We start from the raw sequence: 19,613 nt of genomic DNA, 5'->3' as shown, positions 1-19,613 counted from the left end.
TACGTTATGCTTATTATCACTTTTTATTTATTTTTGTGGATTTTTGTCGCAGCTTTTTATGAAAAATATATTTAATGTGAAAATTTGATTAAATTAACTTAGTAAACTGTGAAAAATATATTTGATTTCATGCGAAAATCAGTGATTAAAAAAGTTTCTAAAATTCTCATATTTTCTGTTCAGACTAAACAAAACAAACTGGGGTCCATCGCTCAATTACGTTGAATTTTATAAGAAACTTTACCTTTTCTGAGTGTTTACCTCTATTTCAATAGTCAATTAGTTTCTTAGTGAGTTCTAGACGTGATTTCCAGTGATTACTAGACCAAGTTAAGATAAATTAACAAAGCAAAATAAAAACCGTTATTAAAAGTAACGCTTTTCTGAGATTCAAATTGTTCGGTTGAACCTTCGAAAATTCGATAATTGACAAAACTCATGAATTGTCCCATTACACAAAATTTTATAAAGACTTTATATTTTGAAGAGAATAGAAGTAAATTAACAAGTCTGATAAGTTTTTTTTAATTATAGTAAATTTAAATAATATATGATATTGTTACAGTGTTTACAGTATATATTATATCAAAAATGCATTAAATATTGACAAAAAATGTGGAAATAGAAAGGAGAAAACTGCAAAAACCTAAAAAATTACAAGTTTTTTGCCTAATTAATTTTCTTCAAGTGTAAATAAATAATAAAGTGATTTTTTTGTTATTTTGTGTGCGATTCATAAGTACCCGTAGGATAATAAAACCTTAAAAATGATCATAAGGATTATACTAATATTAACAGTAATCATTTCATCTATCGCTTTGGTAAGTTTCACCATCACTGTTTTTTATCAGATAATTATTTTTACAACCTTCTCGTCATATCGTACGATATGCAGTTTATTGGAAAGGAAATATTGCAGTTAACCATTTGAGCTAATTAGCTATATTTATATAATTACTTCCATCATTACTATGTGAATTTTTTTAACACTTACTGTCTTCAAAAACAGCAGAATTCACCTGCTAAATACCTCAAATTGTTCAACACACAGCACAGTACAAAAATGTTCATTTTAGCATCTCTTTTAACACTGCATTCCAATGACTTACACAAACAAGCAGCATAAGAATGGCATAAATGTTATAATTTTTTGAGTCTCGCATGTTATAAAATATTCGTGTATGCGAATGCTAATAAATTAATAAAAGTAAGGATAAAGGCGCAATCATTGGTCAATAAAAGAGATTCCTAAGACACCGCGATAACATTGAATAAAAGATAATATTTCATAAAAGATGTTACATATGCAGGCAGACGAACAAGTTTCTCTTCTGATTTTCTTTTGCTGTGCTGTGCAAATTTTTTTGTATACCTAATTTTAAATTTAAAATTTTTATGGTGCGTGAAAAATATTATCGATTTTCTCCTTCATTTCTCGGTCAAAACATTGGATTCTGCATGACGTCACCGACACTGCTGATGATTTACGATTCATCTTATATACATTATTATTTTGTATGCATGTATATTCATAAATTCTACTCCGTCTCACTCGCTTTTCATACTCGTCGTCGTATATACCTTTATTATTTAGTATAGTGTACTTTTTATTCATACTTGCAACAACAATGACGGAATATTTTTGTTGAGTTGAGGAAAAAAAAAGCTAGCGCAGAAGCCAAGTTTTTCATTCCTTTCATCGATCCGGCTTGTATCTGTTTTTAAAACAAAAAAAAAATATACACATTTAAATTATTTAAAAATTGTGCGATAAAAAATTTTCAATTAAGTTCTCTTCAGTTGATTTTTCCATTTTCCACAAAAAGAAAACAACAGACTGAAAGGAAAATCCATAAAGTCTTTCTACGCTTTAATAACAAAAAGTAGCTTTAATGCGATTCATTCGATTTTCTTCATATCTTCTACGATACGATGTGATGATATTATATTGTGTAGTAGCAAGTAGTGGACATTGTAAGATAGATAAGAACAAACCATAGCTGTTGACTAGGGATTTGATTATTTATGATATGCTTAGTCATCCTTACTCATAGATTTTTAATCTATATTAAACTGCCGATCAAGCAGTTGCTTTAGATTCTATCTAATACACATTTAGTCTGATTATAGCCACAGATTTCAACCCTGAGCACAACATTTTACAATTAATATGTTTTGTTTATGCATATACAGTTGAGACAGGAAGAGAAGAGTGGAGGATATCATTGAGTCTCTCGCAAGCTTTTCTCTTAGTATGTGTAGAAAATGAAAAGTCGGTCTTTTCAACGCTTTAAACCTTGATGTGTATGCATATAGAGCTATTATAATAAATAATTAGATACAAAATTAGAATTCTTATTCATACTGTCATAAAATCAATTCTGAAGAAAATTACATTCGATTTTTAATTTCTTATTAATGAATGTTTTTAAGTATTCATACGTACCTATTACTCCTTTTTATCGATAACATGCTAGTCCGTACAAAAGAATTAGTTTTGTACGTACATCACTGACCCCTTCTGATATGGAAAAAAAATCATCAATAATTTAATAGATATCGTAAAGGAAATATTGTTGTTATTGACTGTACTGTGCTATACATGTTGTTCTTTTCTTGTTTGATTCATTGCTTTCACGTGTATGAATTTTTCAGTAATAATTAAGAAATATTATTGGTATTGCGCTTCATAAAATCAGACTACCGATAGGCTGGACAGATGTTTTCAGGGATGAAAGGGAATTCTTGGCAATTTTTTCTTTCCATTGTTTCTTCTACAGTTCACGACCAGTTTTATGGAGTCAAATAAGTTTACTTAGTTATACAAATTCAGGTCGACTAACATCTCTATTGTCCCTAAGATAACATTTATATTGCTACTTATCGCAAGTTATACGCTTGGATACATCTCGATACACGATTGTGCTGTTTGTTGACTATCTTTAGCGATCCGTGTCTCTTTGGAAATGTAAACAATATGTGGGCGCTAGACATGTCCTAAGAGTTCTCACAAAGATAGTCATCCATCCTATCAATGGATGAATCCTTACAAGTTTGCAATGAAGAAGAAGGGAACATTGAATGCCTACTTTTCCATTTAACTGAATTATGAAAATGTTGAATTTTTGGTTTCTCTTTGAACTTCTCTTCCCCAATAAAATATCCTTGCTGCATATAAATAATTACCATGTCGCGTGAGTGAGTAAATGCAGGAATCGTGTAACACTATGCAAAGTCAGACAAATTACATTGAATTACTTTACATGAACTTTCCATAAACCAAAACAATTGCGAATTTTTTTTTAAAAAGCAAATATGCTCGGCATACGGCCCTGAACTATTTTCTGTCTGTTTTTTCATTCATTTCACTCTTTTTTTCTAAAATATGGGCCAAGATTCTATTTATGTACGCTTAAAATCGATTTTTATGATTCCACACATGACTTAATGATAACACAGAAAAGAAAAAGATTTTCAGTGTCAAAAACTTTATTTCAATTTTTCTTCTCAACGAGATTAATACACAAAAGGCCATTAAAGCTTTTATCTCTCATTTCTATTTTACACAATCAATTCATTGAATGTGATCTTCTAATGGAGATGACTTGCTTTAATTCGTGACGTGAAATGATTTTTATTTTTTTCTCTCTCAAACGATTCACAGTTCAATTGCTTTTAATAAAAATTGCAGTATTTGATTCACTTGCTTAGAAGATGTCTGTTGCATGTGCATTACTCGTAGCGGTCATCATGAATTATTTATCTAATATTTGATTTCATCTCAATATAGAAATTTTCGAATTTCCTGTGAAATCAGCTATAAATTTAATATATACTATGTACAGTTACAGCTATAGCTGGTCAAAAATATTTTTGAAATCTTGAATAAAAATCGACACTTGTTCTGTGACGTCCAATAAGATATTTATCGAATTCTCAAATGACTCATTCTGTTTCTTCTTTAATTATGCTTAAGACTAAGATTCCTATTGGCTCAAAATACATCATTAAGCGCTTGAGAATTTTTTTGTTTGTTCATTTAATTGACTTTACGTACTTATCTGTTTTTTTGGTTCCTATTTCTGAATGCATTACGCATTAGTAATAACTTAATACTTTAATTTTGATCATTAATTAATATTTTAGACACATTTAAATACATTTTTAAAGTTGGAAAAACCAAACAACTGGAACTTGATTCAATTTTAATGCTCGACTTTTGAAGCACCTTAAACGTAATACTTTTGAACTAGAATTTTTCTGGATTTATAAACTGGACTTTAAACCTTTCGATTTGTCATCAATGTTTCTTGAATTTTCTTCGAAAATTAGCACTCATGTCTTAATATATAGTTTGGAATTTACGTATGATATTTACATGCATAAAGACTTAAGATGAGGATGATAAAAGGTTAATATGATGATTCAGGAAATTTCTGTTTTCTCCTAAAAGACTCAATTTAAAAGTATAAAGCAACATACAACTTAAACTCATCATTTCGAGTTTTTACTTTTTTGGACCAATACAATACAATAAACCAACAGATCAGTCGAGTCGACATCGAAGTTTTGCTGTAAATTTAAAAATAAAGCTAACGAACCCTGTAATAATTTTACACGTAGCTATGTCCAGGCTATTTTATGTATATTAATATCAACTCTTTATAAAATTTCACCATTTTCATGTGCTTATCTATTTTTCTAATTTCACCATCGATCGTAGTAATCAAGGTTTGAATAAATTTGCAGATTCATCGTAGGAAGTTTAAGTTTTAATGCCAGTATAGGATGTTGTTCCGCTTCGAATGATCTAAATATGAAAATATTTAAAAAATTATCCCAATTTCATTTAAAATTCAACAATTTTCAGTTGATCACATCCGCTGTCAACATGTAGAAATTAATTCAAGGTCAAAGTTGTCATCAGATTGTTTGTGATATATTAGTTCACACAAAGACCTGTCTTAATTACTATCAATTTTATTGTGCAGAACTACAAATTAACTAAGCGTAAACTTTTATATATGCTTACCGATGTACACATTTAAATGATAGTCATCAATAAAATTGGAGATGTATTTACATATATGTGGAATCGATGGAATGTAAAAATGGCAAGAGCTTGCTAATAAGAAACTTAAACATGTCACAGCTCTTAGAAACTCCCTAGTTAAGAAACTAGATTAGATAATAGCTACGTATATTATTTACAAAGAAGTGCATGATTTTATGTCAAAGAATTGAAAACTGTACAGTCAGGTGATGTCATGAAATTTTGATGTATATCATTGTCAATTTGATTTTATGAGTTTGACATGATAAGTTGCTCATTTCCATGAATGAGCTTTTCTTGTTTACCAATTATAATTTTACACTTGCTTTACACTAAATGATGTCTAGTATGAACATCAAGTTCCGCTATAAAATATACATGAGTTTCGAGAATTTTCCTTTTTTTGTTTACAGTTTGAATATTTATTAAAAGTAAAACAGCTTCGGTTAATGCACATAAATTCAAAAAAGATGGATTAAGTATTAACAGATACACTTTATGTAAACACAAAATTTATTATTTCTCCATCTTTGTTGCTTCATTTTTCCAATAAACTTGCAAATTTACGTACTTCATTACACTTTTTCGCATACTCATCATGAATGGTGATGAATCAATGCCTAGATATTCCAAAATGTTTTTTAGTTTTCCAAACAATGGCTTAGTAAATTTGTAACATTTTCTTCTTCTTCTTCTCTTTTTAATTCATTTATAGTCACTTGGTCAGACACAAAACAAAGAAAATAATGGACACTGTGTATGGCGCGGAGTATGCTACAATGATGGTTCAAAAAAGAAAAATTGTGCCTACGATGGAACTGCACTTCCATTGAATTCAACGGGAGTTGACGCTCTAAAGCAATGGTGCTCGCATTTGCTGCCTAAAGATAATGCAGATAATGTTTTAACGTGCTGTGATAATGAACAGGTATAATTGTAATGTCTATTTGTTTTCATGTCTAATGACTTTTGATTAAATTTACAGTTGATTGAGTTCAATAATCAAATTAAGCTAGCTTCTGGAATTCTTAACCGCTGTCCATCATGTATGAATAATTTTGTCAGACATATATGTGAGTTTACTTGCAGTCCACATCAATCGGACTTTATAAAAGTGAAGAAAACTGAAATCAATCCAGACTTTGAGAACAGTAAGTTCATATTACAATTTAGGGATTTATCGGGAAAAACAAAATTTTATCGTATATTCTTTCTGTTCCTATAGAAACATACATAGATGAAATTGATATCTACATCGAGGACGAGTATTTCAATGGAGCATATGATTCATGCAAGCATGTGATATATCCGTCAACAGGACAACTTGCGCTTGATTTGATGTGTGGTGAATGGGGTGCTTCTAAATGCTCGCCAGCTAAATGGTTTGGATCGATGGGTGATGCATCTAATCCTTTTGTTCCGTTCCAAATTAATTATTTGCCTCAAAACTCTTCGAATCGCAACGATGAAATTAAGCCATTAAATCCAAAGGTCGTACCATGCAATCAACCGGTTATTACAAAAGACGTAAGAATGTTTTGGCATTTCCTTGAAATTCATTCAACCTTAACTCAAAACTTTTATTTTATTCTATTCTATTATATATGTTTCTATATAGGGAAAATTGCCACCATGTTCATGTGTAGATTGTCAAACGTCATGCCCGAAGCCTCCAAAACCAGAACCGATTCCACAAAAATTTGTTATTTGGGGTTTTGATGGATACGCTGTGATTATGTTTTTCATCTTCTTATTGGGAAGTTTAATATTTATAATGGGTGCAGGATGTTGTTCAACATCCGAATCGGGTAAGTCTTATTATAATCTAAATAAATTTTCTCTTTGATCCTTGACATAAAAAAAGAAATTGGATAATATTTTGTACAAAATCCAAGAAATTACTCCGCTCGACTAACCAATGCCTCTAAAAAAAGAAAAGAAAATACCTAACGCAAGCAAATAATAATATGCAAAAAAAGTGTGAGATATATCCCTTAATTTGAATAATTTCTTCGCTCCATTTCTCATTTGTAATGAGCTTTTATAACTAATGAGACTGCCTCCAGAACATTTTTCTGTTTAATAATATTTTTGGAATATTAATTATAACCCTGACTTCTGCATTACTATGTATTCGTGCTGATTAAAAAAATTGGAATTTATTCTAGATAAGATTATACATATTTTGTAGGAATAAGTCATTTTCAATTAAAGCCAGTGTCATCGTATGAAACCCCGAAAAAATGACGAAATATAACGCAGGTGTTCAATAACTGATAAGAACACCATTACGGTCTTTATCTCTCTGTTATACCTTTACATTTTATGATGACCGAAAATCATATTTTTCGTATGAATTTTTTATTGCAAAGACTGTCGGAAATAAAGCCTTACTTTATTTATTAGTAGATTTAAGTTACGATAAGAAATGTTTTATTTTTATAATACTTAGTCATAGACTAACAAAGAACGTAAATGATTCAGAACTCGGTTAAAGTAATATAATCAAGTTTCAGTTCCAACATTGAGATAAATAACAAAATTTTTAGAATAATTTAGCTTCGTAATACAATTAAAATGTAGCAAAATAGTCAGACATACTGAATGGAGTATTCTCCTTATCAGTAGAACGATTGGAAACCCCATTAGTCACAAAAATTCGCGTCGTTTCGAAGCTCTCATCATATTTCATATTTTATTAACTTAATTAAGACATGAAATGTCTTTTCCTCCTTACTACCGTAAATTTATATCTTCGTTACATGTCAATCGTGTATTTTTCGAGTCTCATTTTACAGCAGATTAATTTTTAAAATGAATGAAAAATCAAATTAAGGAACTCGAGACATTTCTTTCATTAAATTGAGTGGTTTGAAACCTTTTTATTTATCCCGAGTAGCACAGATGAATTGTGATTGCAACAGGTTGTTTAAGGATCCATTTCATCGCTGAAAATGCAGTTCGGCATTTTAAAGACTGTAATTGTTGTCATATTCTTTAAAATTACCATATGATACTTGTTGCAACGAAGCTCGGGCAAGAAGTATAGAAATGCAGAAATCATGTCAGGTTGACAACAACAAGAGCTTCGGAAACTTTTCAAATGAAATTTACTCATAAAATAAATTGCACTTGCGCTATAATTAAGCAGATATAAAGCAATTCCAAATGTCGTAAAGAAGAAAATTGTTTCGTTTACGTAAATTGACATTTATGTTATTTCGTTCCTTAATTTCTAGAACGAAGAAACTAGATGAACTCACTATAAAATTTAGTAAGGGCTGTCCAAGCGTGTCAGCGATTATAATGAAAAAAAATTGCGTATAATTCATATTCATCCAACAAGACAGCACAGAAAATTATTTGAATTGGCTTTGCCTAGATACGTAGAGAAATGGAAAATTGGCACATTATGATCAATATCGTGAAAATTCATTAACAAAAGCACAAAAAAAGAATCATAATTTCGTGATGGCTGAAAAAGGGTTTTTCAGCCATTGTTCTCATATATTTTTCCATTTTCGCTTCTTCCTTTCTTTTCTATTTCGACTGATTTACATTTTCTAGTGAGTGGTATTCTAATTATGAGCTATAATTTCTAGAAAGGACTTTCTCTAGCCATTATTCAAAACATGTTAAAATTTGTTAGGCAAATAATCTAAGCGGGTCGATGACTGTAGAAATATAAATAATAATTTTGATTAATTAGAGTTTTAGCAAGAATGAATACATTTCCCATATAATTTCTACTTAGTGTCCATGATAAACGTACTAGAAATTACTAAAAACAGCCATGAATACTGCATTGAAAGCACTAAGGCTCAAAACTTTGTACAAAAGAAGTGAAAAATGATGAATTTACAACACGATATCTTTCTTTGTTAACAAAGGTCATGCTTTATTCTATTCTATGTCTTCTTCTGTCTTTCCTTCCTCAAAAATATTTTGTGCTTTTTCTTTTTTTGAATGTATGGTGAAAATTTGTACTAAACAACCCTCAAAAGTCTCTTCTTATTTCATTGGTTCAATGAACTTTCTGCAAGCTTTCTTAATTTATTGATCAGTGATTCTTAAACTGTATTGTGTAGTATGCTGCATATCATTATATTTGAACTCATTAAACGGATTAGTTAACATGCCATAAGTCAACAATTTTTGGTTTAATTGAGAAATCATTTAACTTTTACTGGCGAAAATGCAGCATTAAAGTGAGAATTGTGGCCAAAAATGTATGTTGACCTAGTCACAACTCATGAATAAATAATATAGAAACAATTCAAATGTCATGGTTTATTATCTTACTAAAGAACACATAATCTATGTCAAAGATGTCACTACAATATCCAGTACACGATTAGAGCTATGAGACTTGATCGTGTAAATGGAAGCAACAAGGTTTAAGCTAATCTGAGATGTAGACCCAGACTGTATGCAGTGGTGGATTGTATTGAAAATTCATGTCCAGGACATTTGACTAGTTTGTTACCTTACTGAAGCTATTTCATAGTTTCTAAATATACTGAATAATACTGAATAATTTGCAATTAAATCTAAAAATACATTAATGTGGCGCTAAATTTCATCCGCAATCTATCAAATAAATCAGCAAGAAACAAAAGTTTAAGAATCACTGTCATTAATCATGAAAAAAAGAAAACAAAAACCCATCCATTATACTAGCCCATTTGAGAAAGTCTAAAAATCTCAAAAATAACTCAATCTAATAGAAAATTTTATATTTAATTCACAATACATCTTAATCGAAGATTTCAAATGAAGATCATTATTAATTTCATGAAAAAAATCTTTATTTCTTTTTAATGAATGCACAAACACACACATATGGATATGCATACAAAAAAATATTAAAAATTTTATTTATAAATCAAAAAAAAACCTGAAAATGTCATGTAATACAGAGGTGTCGGTGGAATCATATTTACATGAGCAGATTGGAAGACGATTGGCTGAAGACAGATTATCGTCATCTGGTGATATTGCGACTGATCGTGAAGATTCTCCATTGCAGAGCAAACGTTCGAGTATGTCAAGTAAAAACATTTATTTTCTATTAATTGCTCCCTATTTTCTATGTGCTTTACATCTATTCGTGTGCATTTAGTCCTCAACATAAGCATTTTTTACTAATTAACGTCACATCAATTTATATGGCACTAATGCATATCACCACCATATCCTCTATGTTTTCACCATCAAATAACATTCCATATTCATAACAAAAAAACATCACACGTGCATTCACACATATACACAATACTGCATTCTCATTGATACATATCCTTATCGCCATAATAATAATAATATTCATATAATTTTATTTGTTGTTATCGTTGTGCCGCATTTCTTTGTGTGTAAATATACTAGAACAAAAGATTGAAAAAAATACCAACAGTAAAAAAAATCGATAGTATAAAAAAGTTGTTGGTAGTGTCGAAAAATCAATTTATAAATGTCATTCGATGTATTTACGTCCCCTTTCCATATCCACCTCCCCAATCAACCAACCAAGTCCCATTCTCATGTTGTATATTTTTTGTTTCGGGGTTATTTGTTAATGACGTCATGTATTTGTGGGGGATTATTAGGGTGTCATGTGATAATTTGTTATTTATTAAGCTGGTCAGCTAATGACGTCTGTTGAATAATTGGAATCTACCGAAAAATACTCAAATGGCTATTATTAGGATCATTAAGTTACTACATATGCTTCATCCATCATTTATTGAGTTTAAAGTAGTTGAGTCCAGAAACATAATTTGTAACTCTAAATGTGGGATATTCATGAATTATCAATAGAATCATTAATCCAACCATGACCAAAAATTACTCATTCCCGCTCCATCAGACGTCATTAGCAAGCAACCCCTATGAAAAAAAAGTCAATTCTTTGTTTGTCTCAAACCTCCTCAAATACCCACAAACAATAAGACTGAAAAGAGTAGTAAATCAAACATAAACTTACACAAACCCACATCATTAAATAATAATGCGATTATGTTGTGTTACTCATCAAAATCATATAGTATGTTTGCTATCAAAACCCAGGCTTTATGTGTAGATTAGAGAAAAAATAAAAGAATTGAATCGTAATAATAATCAATGTCAATTTTATGTATGTATGTATGTACATTATATAATTTTAAAATAATAGTCAAAGGAAATACTGCTGCTTATTGTCATTGTTCCTATAATAATTTTACCATAAACAAAAAACTGATTATTTTGCTAATTTTCCACGCTATAGGTCAATCATATGATAATGATCAGGAATTGAGAACACATCCGTCGGCAATTATTGATAATGAACTTGAGGAAGAAAGCGGATATTTCGAAAAGCTCGGCGCAAAAACGGAACATTTTCTCGAACAATTTTTCACTGTGTGGGGTACATGGTGTGCAAATAATCCATGGAATGTTTTATTACTAGGTATGCAGTTTGATTATATTATGTGCAAAGACTATAATAAGTTTACAAAGTCAATTGGAATGCATGCAATAAGTAATTATGTATATTTTTTTTGTCCTTTAATCTAGGTTGCATTTTCATTATATCCTTGGGTTATGGCCTTCGATTTCTCCATGTTACAACAAATCCTGTGGAATTATGGGCATCGCCGCATTCAAGATCGCGTATTGAACGAGATTATTTTGATACACATTTTGGGCCATTTTATCGTATCGAACAAATTATCATAACGACAAAAAATATTAAGCCAATTACTCATGAGACATCAAGTGGAGTTGTCACCTTTGGCCCTGTATTTAATAACACATTCTTATTGAAAGTACATGAGCTACAAGAATCAATTAAGGAGATTGATGGAGGCTCGCTTAAAAATATTTGTTTTGCGCCACTCAGATCGCCGTACATAGATGAAGAAGTTGATGTTTCACAATGTGTCGTACAGAGTGTTTGGGGCTACTTCCAAGATTCAATAGATACTTTCGAAGATACATCGACAGACCCTGATGGTTTTACTGTAAATTACTTGGATCGATTCCTTGAATGCTTTAATAATCCTTATAACATTGACTGTTTGGCATCTTATGGCGGCATTATTGATCCGGCTGTTGCATTTGGAGGATTTTTAAAGCCTGGTGATACATTATCAAAGAATCCACATTATGAAAATGCGACATCAGTTATTCTCACATTCCTTGTTAATAATCATTATAATGTATCAGACTTAACAGACGCTTTATTGTGGGAAGAGAAGTTTGTTTCATTAATGAAAAATTGGACATCAGATGAAAATACAACAAAGTATCTAGACATAGCATTTACATCGGAGCGCTCAATTGAGGATGAATTAAATCGTGAATCAAAATCAGATATTTTCACAATACTCGTGTCGTATCTTCTTATGTTTGCATATATAGCCATCTCTTTGGGACATGTTGATGAATGTGATCGGGCGATGATTGATAGTAAAATAACTTTGGGAATTGGCGGTGTCATAATTGTTCTCGCATCAGTCGTTGCTTCAGGTGGATTTTTCGGATATATGGGAGTACCTGCAACACTCATCATCTTTGAAGTTATTCCATTTTTAGTCCTTGCCGTGGGTGTAGACAATATATTTATCTTAGTACAAACACATCAGCGTGACGTTAAACGACCAAATGAGACAAATGCAGAACATATTGGAAGAACTCTTGGTAAAGTCGGTCCTTCAATTCTCCTCTCATCAATTAGTGAATCAACATGCTTCTTCCTTGGCGGATTGTCTGATATGCCTGCTGTGAAGGCTTTTGCATTATATGCTGGAATGGCACTCTTCTTCGATTTTCTGCTACAAATAACATGCTTTGTGAGTTTATTAGCTTTGGACACAGCACGGCAATCAGAAAATCGATGGGATGTTTTATGCTTCTTGCGTGGATCGAAAAAAGATTCAGGACATTCTACACAAGTAAAAGAAACTGTACTTTATAAATTTTTCAAAGTCATTTACGTGCCTTTTCTAATGAAAAAAGTCGTAAGGATGTTTGTTATGGTATTCTTTTTCGGATGGCTATGTTCAAGTATTGCTGTCGCTCCACATATACCAATTGGACTAGAACAAGAGTTGTCAATGCCGAAGGACTCGTTCGTGCTTAAATATTTCCAGTATTTGCAAAGTTATCTATCCATTGGACCTCCAACATATTTTGTCGTAAAGAATGGCTTAAATTATTCAAATTCGCTTGATCAAAATCTAATATGCGGAGGACCTTACTGTAATTCCGACAGTTTATCAACGCAACTATATATTTCATCGAAGCTACCCGAATCAACCTTTATCGCAAGACCTTCAAGTAGCTGGCTTGACGACTACTTTGACTGGTCACAACTCGAAGCATGCTGCAAACAAAGTAAGTTTCTACTTTCTATTCGATATTTTTATGTCAATATTATTTTAATTAAATTTATTCATCATAATAAAAAAATGATTATGAAATCCACAGGAGATGGTGAATTTTGCCCGCATGGTGAATATGAATGTCAAGCTTGTAACATAACACTCAATAAAATGAATCGTCCGGAGCCAAGTCAATTTGATAGATATGTGAGCTTCTTCCTGGAAGATAATCCCGATTCATCATGTGCAAAGGGCGGACATGCAGCTTATGGATCTGCTGTTAATGTTCAGAAATTTAATCATACGCAGGCTGTTGGTGCAAGCTATTTTATGACGTATCATACAATATTAAAATCATCATCGGACTATTTTGAGGCACTACGATCAGCTCGAAAGATTTCTGACAACATAACGAAAACAATACATGCATCATTGAGATTGTCAGGACGACCGGAATCAGAAATTCAAAATGTTGAAGTGTTCCCATACTCAGTCTTTTATGTTTTCTACGAGCAATATCTGACAATGTGGCCTGATACAGTGAAAAGTATGGGAATTTCCGTTCTATCAATTTTCCTTGTTACATTTCTTCTTATGGGATTTGATATACATTCATCAATTGTCGTTGTCATTACAATTACAATGATTGTAATCAACATTGGTGGACTAATGTTCTATTGGAATATATCATTGAATGCCGTCTCATTAGTAAATCTCGTCATGGCTGTTGGAATTTCAGTTGAATTCTGTTCACATCTTGTACACAGTTTTAGTGTGTCTGTAGAGGATACAAAATTAAAGAGATCTGCAGATTCTCTCACAAAAATGGGAAGCTCAATATTTTCTGGAATCACATTAACGAAATTCGCTGGAATTCTCGTCCTTGGCTTCGCTCAGAGTCAAATCTTTCAAGTATTTTATTTCCGAATGTATCTTGGAATCGTCGTATTTGGTGCTGCACATGGATTGATATTCCTGCCTGTTTTACTATCATATATTGGTGAGTATAAGAATTAATGCTTTTATCATTGACATACTAACATTAGCATGACTATCAAAGCCCATCCAATCATACACTTTTCATCAAAAAAAGTTATTTCAGATCTTTTGAACATGAATTTTTTTCTTTCTTATCTTTGTCATTAAAAAAATGAAAAAATTAAACTATTTAATTGGCATACAATATCACAGGAGCTCCAATTAATAAAGCAAAACTGGCACAGTATCGACGAAGAGCAAAGGAAATGCAGGAAACGTCTTTGTCAACCGTAAGATCATCTTGAAAAACAATCATTTATTCTTTGCTTTGCTATTAACACAGTCTGTATTATGATGTTGCCTTTCACATGTTTATTCTTGGTTGCCAGATACTCGATTCTATCCTTTTTATTTACCTATCAATTGTCTATCCTCCTACATACTTTTTTATTTTTTGGTTATTTATTTTGCACTCTTATTTTAATTTATAAAAATAACAAGCTTGAACTTTGTAAACAACTTGAAACTAGTTTATTACGATAACATCAAGTGGTAGTCATAGGTGATGTATGTCATAAATGTTGCAAGCTTTTTTTGCATCGTTCAAGTTTTACCGGCAAGTTTTAAAGTCATATTAAGTTGGTGATTTAGTAATCAGATTTCGCATATTATGTAGCAAGCTAAAGGTTTAATTTCCATAATTTTCGATACTAATCAGGCTAGCCTTAACATCATTTTAGTGATAAAGAAAAGTTTGGCAATAAAATTTGCATTAATTTCCATAGATGATCAATTTAAATCAGATTTTATTATTTTCATAGTGAGTCAAGTTTGAGGCCGCATAAAATTGAGGAAGGTTCTTGACTCTCAATGATTTCATGATAATTTTTGTTGTTAACTTCAATAATCGGGTATTGGTCTTGAAATGTTATTGATAATTTTTGCTTGGTATAACTTGGTCTTGGAATAAAGCTTTGGTGGATTGTAAAGAACTTATGGGATTATACAAGAAGGTTGCGGTCAAGGATGCATGTGGATTAATATTAAATCCTTAGATTGCCTATTAAGGTTTTCAGTATCAGTACTGCATCGACACATTACTTCTGATACTTACATTTCGATGCAGTTACTCAAATCCCCACTGTCTGATAACTTCATCTTATTGACCATAAATTTTATGACAGAACTTTTAATTCATTTGACTCTATACGGGATTTGTTTACCTTCAAATCCCACTGAGCTATACAATGTCACATATAACTTTATTACGTCGTAGATAAACTTTCATTCTCATTAGTATTGAAAGAACATCATGAAATTTTTAGTAGATTGACTTGAGTAGAACCTAAAAATTTTATTGATTCTTATGGGAATTTTTTATTTTACGTTGGACTTTCATGTTTAGGGGTCATTTACTTTTGATGTCCAATATTTCAGCGAATCAATACTCAGCGACATCGATGATGTAATGCATTCGTGGAAATATTACGCCATAGCAATTAATTAATGTCAGTGCAGAAAGCTGATTTCGCTATAAAAATATTACTTTGAGTGACATCATTCGTAAATGACCCCAATGCTATTAATTCGTGATGTAATTAGCTTCTAAATTTTTAATTTGATTTCACTTATCACTTCTATAGAATAAATGCTTAATCACTATTTATTCAATTTATGTATTTTATAAACATTTAGACTATAAATTTGTGTATTTCTTTTCTTTATAGGCGTGATGCGCCGTAAATATCGACGAGATAACGATCGAATCGTCTCCACCACAAACACCAGTAATAGTTCTAAGGAAGAAAACATTAATGAAGATAAACCTCTTCTCGTGCAACAACACCAGCAGCAGCAATCAGATCATGAACAGCCACATTCCTCCACCTACGGATCTATAAATTAGTAAATTTCTTTTCCTATTTATATCTATCCATACTTGAGAAATCATTTGTTCTTAATGAAAATAAAAAAAAAAATCATATTTTTTATAAACGAATTGTAAGAGACAGGGAATCGTACTCATCACAACCTTTATAACTAATAATGAATACAAAGATATAGTGAAGCTTTTATGTTAAAGCTTCAAAACATACGTATAAATTTCACAGAGAGGAAAAAATCACGAAATTTAGAGAATAAAAGGATTAAGTTGACATGAAAAGGTATGGAAGATTTTTGTGAATCTCTAGCTTATTCTGAGGATTTATTTTATCTAGAATTCTATCGACAAGGACTTTTTATTGTGATTCCTTTATAATCTCGAATAGTTCTGCCAATACTCACTGTTCGTGACAATTTTGTATTGTTTGGGATTTTTTCATAAGTTTTTTTTATGAATAGTCTTCGACACTGTCCTTGATCAATTATTCATGTTCAATTTTAAAGGATGTACGTTTTATTTTATGTCTTAAATGCATTTTGAGTCAATAGGCTTCTTTAATATTCCATATATGTTGTGGATTTAGAATTGATAAGCAGACACCTTGGTCCAATAAGGAAGTTGGTACTAAGAATGTCTAGAGCTAGAGATTCTAAAAATCATTCATTGCCATCAAGGATACCTCTGTGTATGAAAACCTTAAAAAACCTTAAATCCTTTTAACCATAAATTTCATGATTTTATTCTCAAAATACAAAACAACTTCAATAAATTATCGTCAACACTGAATATAAAATACCTAACAATAAGTGAAAAATAAAATCATAATTCATACGCTTTTATATCATCATATATATGAACTATATACCTATCTACTACTAAATTTTTGAATAATATGAAAAAAGCTCGTGAAATAAGAATGAAGTTGTGAGGCAAAAACTTTAGTTTTCAAAACATTTTTTTAAAAATAAAGTTATTAAAAGAACTAACATTCAATCACAACAAAACTTAAGAAATCAAATAATAAAAAAAAAATGAAAATTGAGGAAATTATGTTCCTTGCTTACAAATATTTATTAAATAATAAATGTAAATATGTCTTTATTAAACTATAATGAATGAATGAATGTTGAGAACATTGATTGAAAAGTATTAAACTAGGGTAAAACAATGACTATAATCGTCTTTTGTGATCGATTTTAGTTAAGTGGATGTCCTAAATTTCATGGAATTTCTAAAATATTAAAGCTTTTAATTCACAAAATAAAGTTTAAAAATTTGAAGGATTAAAAATTAATCCTAGGATTAAAATTAAATCCTAAGGTTTAAGACAGTTCCACTTAACTAAAGTAGGCCACAAAAATTTTTGTATGCAAAATTTCCATTCCTTTTTCCTCTCAATTCCTCCCAGAAAATTAGAAAAAAATTGAAGAAAAAAGGCATGAACATTTTGTTAGAAGGAAAACTTTTGTTGTCTCCATATGTTGTGGATGTTTATGTTGAAAAATGGAGATAAAAAAGAGTTTTAATAATGAAATTGCCTCCCATATCGAAAAAAATAAAAAATTTAATAAGAAAATGTTGACAAAAGATGATTCAGTTAGGCCAAAAACATTACTTTCTCTGTCGTTATCCTAATCTTGTGTTGGATACAAGCTTTTTTATATCAAAAAAAATAATAATAATAATTAGAGCCATGTGCATATATACTTATTAAAAAAATCTTTACATTGCATATTAATTAAAGTATAAGATGAGCCTTAATATGAACTTAAAATGGATGACAATGAAATGAAAATAAAAAAAAAATAATTCTTCAAATTCGAATTAAAAATTTAAACTCAAAAAAGTTCTAAATTAGGTAATTTTTTGCATTTTGTAGCTTTTCTCAAAATTATTAAAAATCAAAAAAAAAAACTTTTAAAAAATTTGATAATAAGGAAAATTCTAACTGTAAACAGCATTGGAAGAAAAAACTGAAAATTAACATGAAACTGAGGAAGACAAAGAAAATCTCCATTTTTATTGAGTATGCAATGACTTGAAACGAAAAAGTATTTGGAACAGATACTATAAAAATATTTAAATGTTTTCGCAAGGGTTGGGGGTTAGTTGGAAATTTTCTAATGGCATGATCTGTTGATTTATTTTGATTACACTTTGTAGATCTCGAGAGATTTATACATCCTGTCATCATTCACGATTTTTCCACCCGTAATTGAATATAAATGATTTAAACTTGGCAAAGATTCCATTTTTTTCCTTCTTGTTTTATGAAAATGCTGATGGAAATAATATTGGCAAGACTGAAAAATTTATGTCTACAACGATGATTTCAAGCAAATCATGTCTAATTCAGGAATGTGCATTAATTTTAGTTTCTGAAGTTGCTATAAAAATTCAAGCTTTGCTATAAAAATTTAAATCCATTTTGTCCGTTAAAAATTCAAATAAAATTTAACTTGTTGAAAATTCAAAATAAATTAAACCGTTATGATTTTAAATCTCTGTTGACCGTTAAAAATTTAAATGTATGTCACTAGAAGTTTTCCAACAAATCCAAAATCTGAAGATTTTTTTGAAATTTTAAGACTTTTTAAAACAACATGGAATGAGTTTTAAGTATGACAAAATTGGTAATGTTTTATGTTATTGAATTATGTAGGAGAAAAAAATATTAGATTTAATTAAAGCTTCACTAGACTGGTAGATGGTTAAAAATAAATTATAATTATGTATTATTTAATATACGTACTATATTTAGTAATTTTAATTATTGCTCTCAAAATTATTATAATGCATACTGCGCAGATATATTTGGTGATGTTTAGTATTATTGTTATTCTTTGTTATTTTATTGGAATTTTTCATTCAAAATTAAACGAATAATTGCCTTTAAATGAAGTAATAATTAAAGAATATAAGATGAAAAACTATGAATACAAAATAGCAGATAATAAGGAGCTTTCAATAATTATTAAACTATAAATGAATGTGTGTGAGTAAGTGCAAGATAGCCACATTGAGAATAACAATACAAAATGAGTTGTTTAGCAGAAAGTCATTAAAAACATTGAAATAGACAAAAGAGATATCACATGATCACAAAATAATATATTTTTCAAATCTCGATTTATATCCCATCCAAACAGACACAAAAACCTTAAATAAACAGATGATCATTTTATTTTTTATTGATAAACTTATTTAATTTACATCTAATGAAAGATTATTAAGAATGCAGTTGTTTAAAAACTATGTATTTTTGTGAATTAATTTTATAATAAAACAAGAAATAAAATTATGTGTAAATCCTCCTCTTTTAATTAACTTTTTC

The 19,613-nt window shown here is 30.1% G+C and overlaps 1 protein-coding gene across 5 annotated transcripts; it reads left to right on the top strand.

The window, feature by feature from the left end:
- Positions 1-503: 503 nt before the first annotated feature.
- On the top strand, positions 504-19,588 carry Npc1a (Niemann-Pick type C-1a). 5 transcript variants are annotated; one of them, XM_070639696.1, is made up of 11 exons: positions 505-821; positions 5,769-5,981; positions 6,039-6,204; positions 6,279-6,580; positions 6,672-6,861; positions 9,973-10,095; positions 11,319-11,501; positions 11,609-13,429; positions 13,523-14,416; positions 14,608-14,684; positions 16,122-16,263. In XM_070639696.1, the coding sequence occupies exons 1-11, from the start codon at positions 768-770 to the stop codon at positions 16,125-16,127; spliced, it is 4,029 nt and encodes a 1,342-aa protein (XP_070495797.1). In that variant the 5' UTR covers positions 505-767; the 3' UTR covers positions 16,128-16,263. The 5 variants fall into 5 exon arrangements, with proteins under 5 accessions (XP_070495794.1, XP_070495793.1, XP_070495797.1 ...); XM_070639694.1 differs by having other exon boundaries at positions 9,973-10,104; XM_070639693.1 differs by lacking the exon at positions 14,608-14,684 and having other exon boundaries at positions 504-821; positions 16,122-19,588.
- The last annotated feature ends 25 nt before the right edge of the window (positions 19,589-19,613 follow it).

This window comes from Chironomus tepperi, unplaced genomic scaffold (assembly GCF_022539635.2).
Source record: "Chironomus tepperi strain 1889 unplaced genomic scaffold, CSIRO-AGI_Ctep_v1 contig_196, whole genome shotgun sequence".
NCBI lineage: Eukaryota > Metazoa > Arthropoda > Insecta > Diptera > Chironomidae > Chironomus > Chironomus tepperi.
This window is presented reverse-complemented; position numbering and strand designations above follow the sequence as displayed.

Bases quoted from the DNA above. Each gene is read 5' to 3' on its own strand.
- Npc1a (XM_070639692.1), top strand. From the start codon at position 768: ATGATCATAAGGATTATACTAATATTAACAGTAATCATTTCATCTATC. The intron at 822-5,768 runs GTAAGTTTCACC...ATTCATTTATAG, and splicing joins TCATTTCATCTATCGCTTTG to TCACTTGGTCAGACACAAAA. The intron at 5,982-6,038 runs GTATAATTGTAA...TTAAATTTACAG, and splicing joins CGTGCTGTGATAATGAACAG to TTGATTGAGTTCAATAATCA.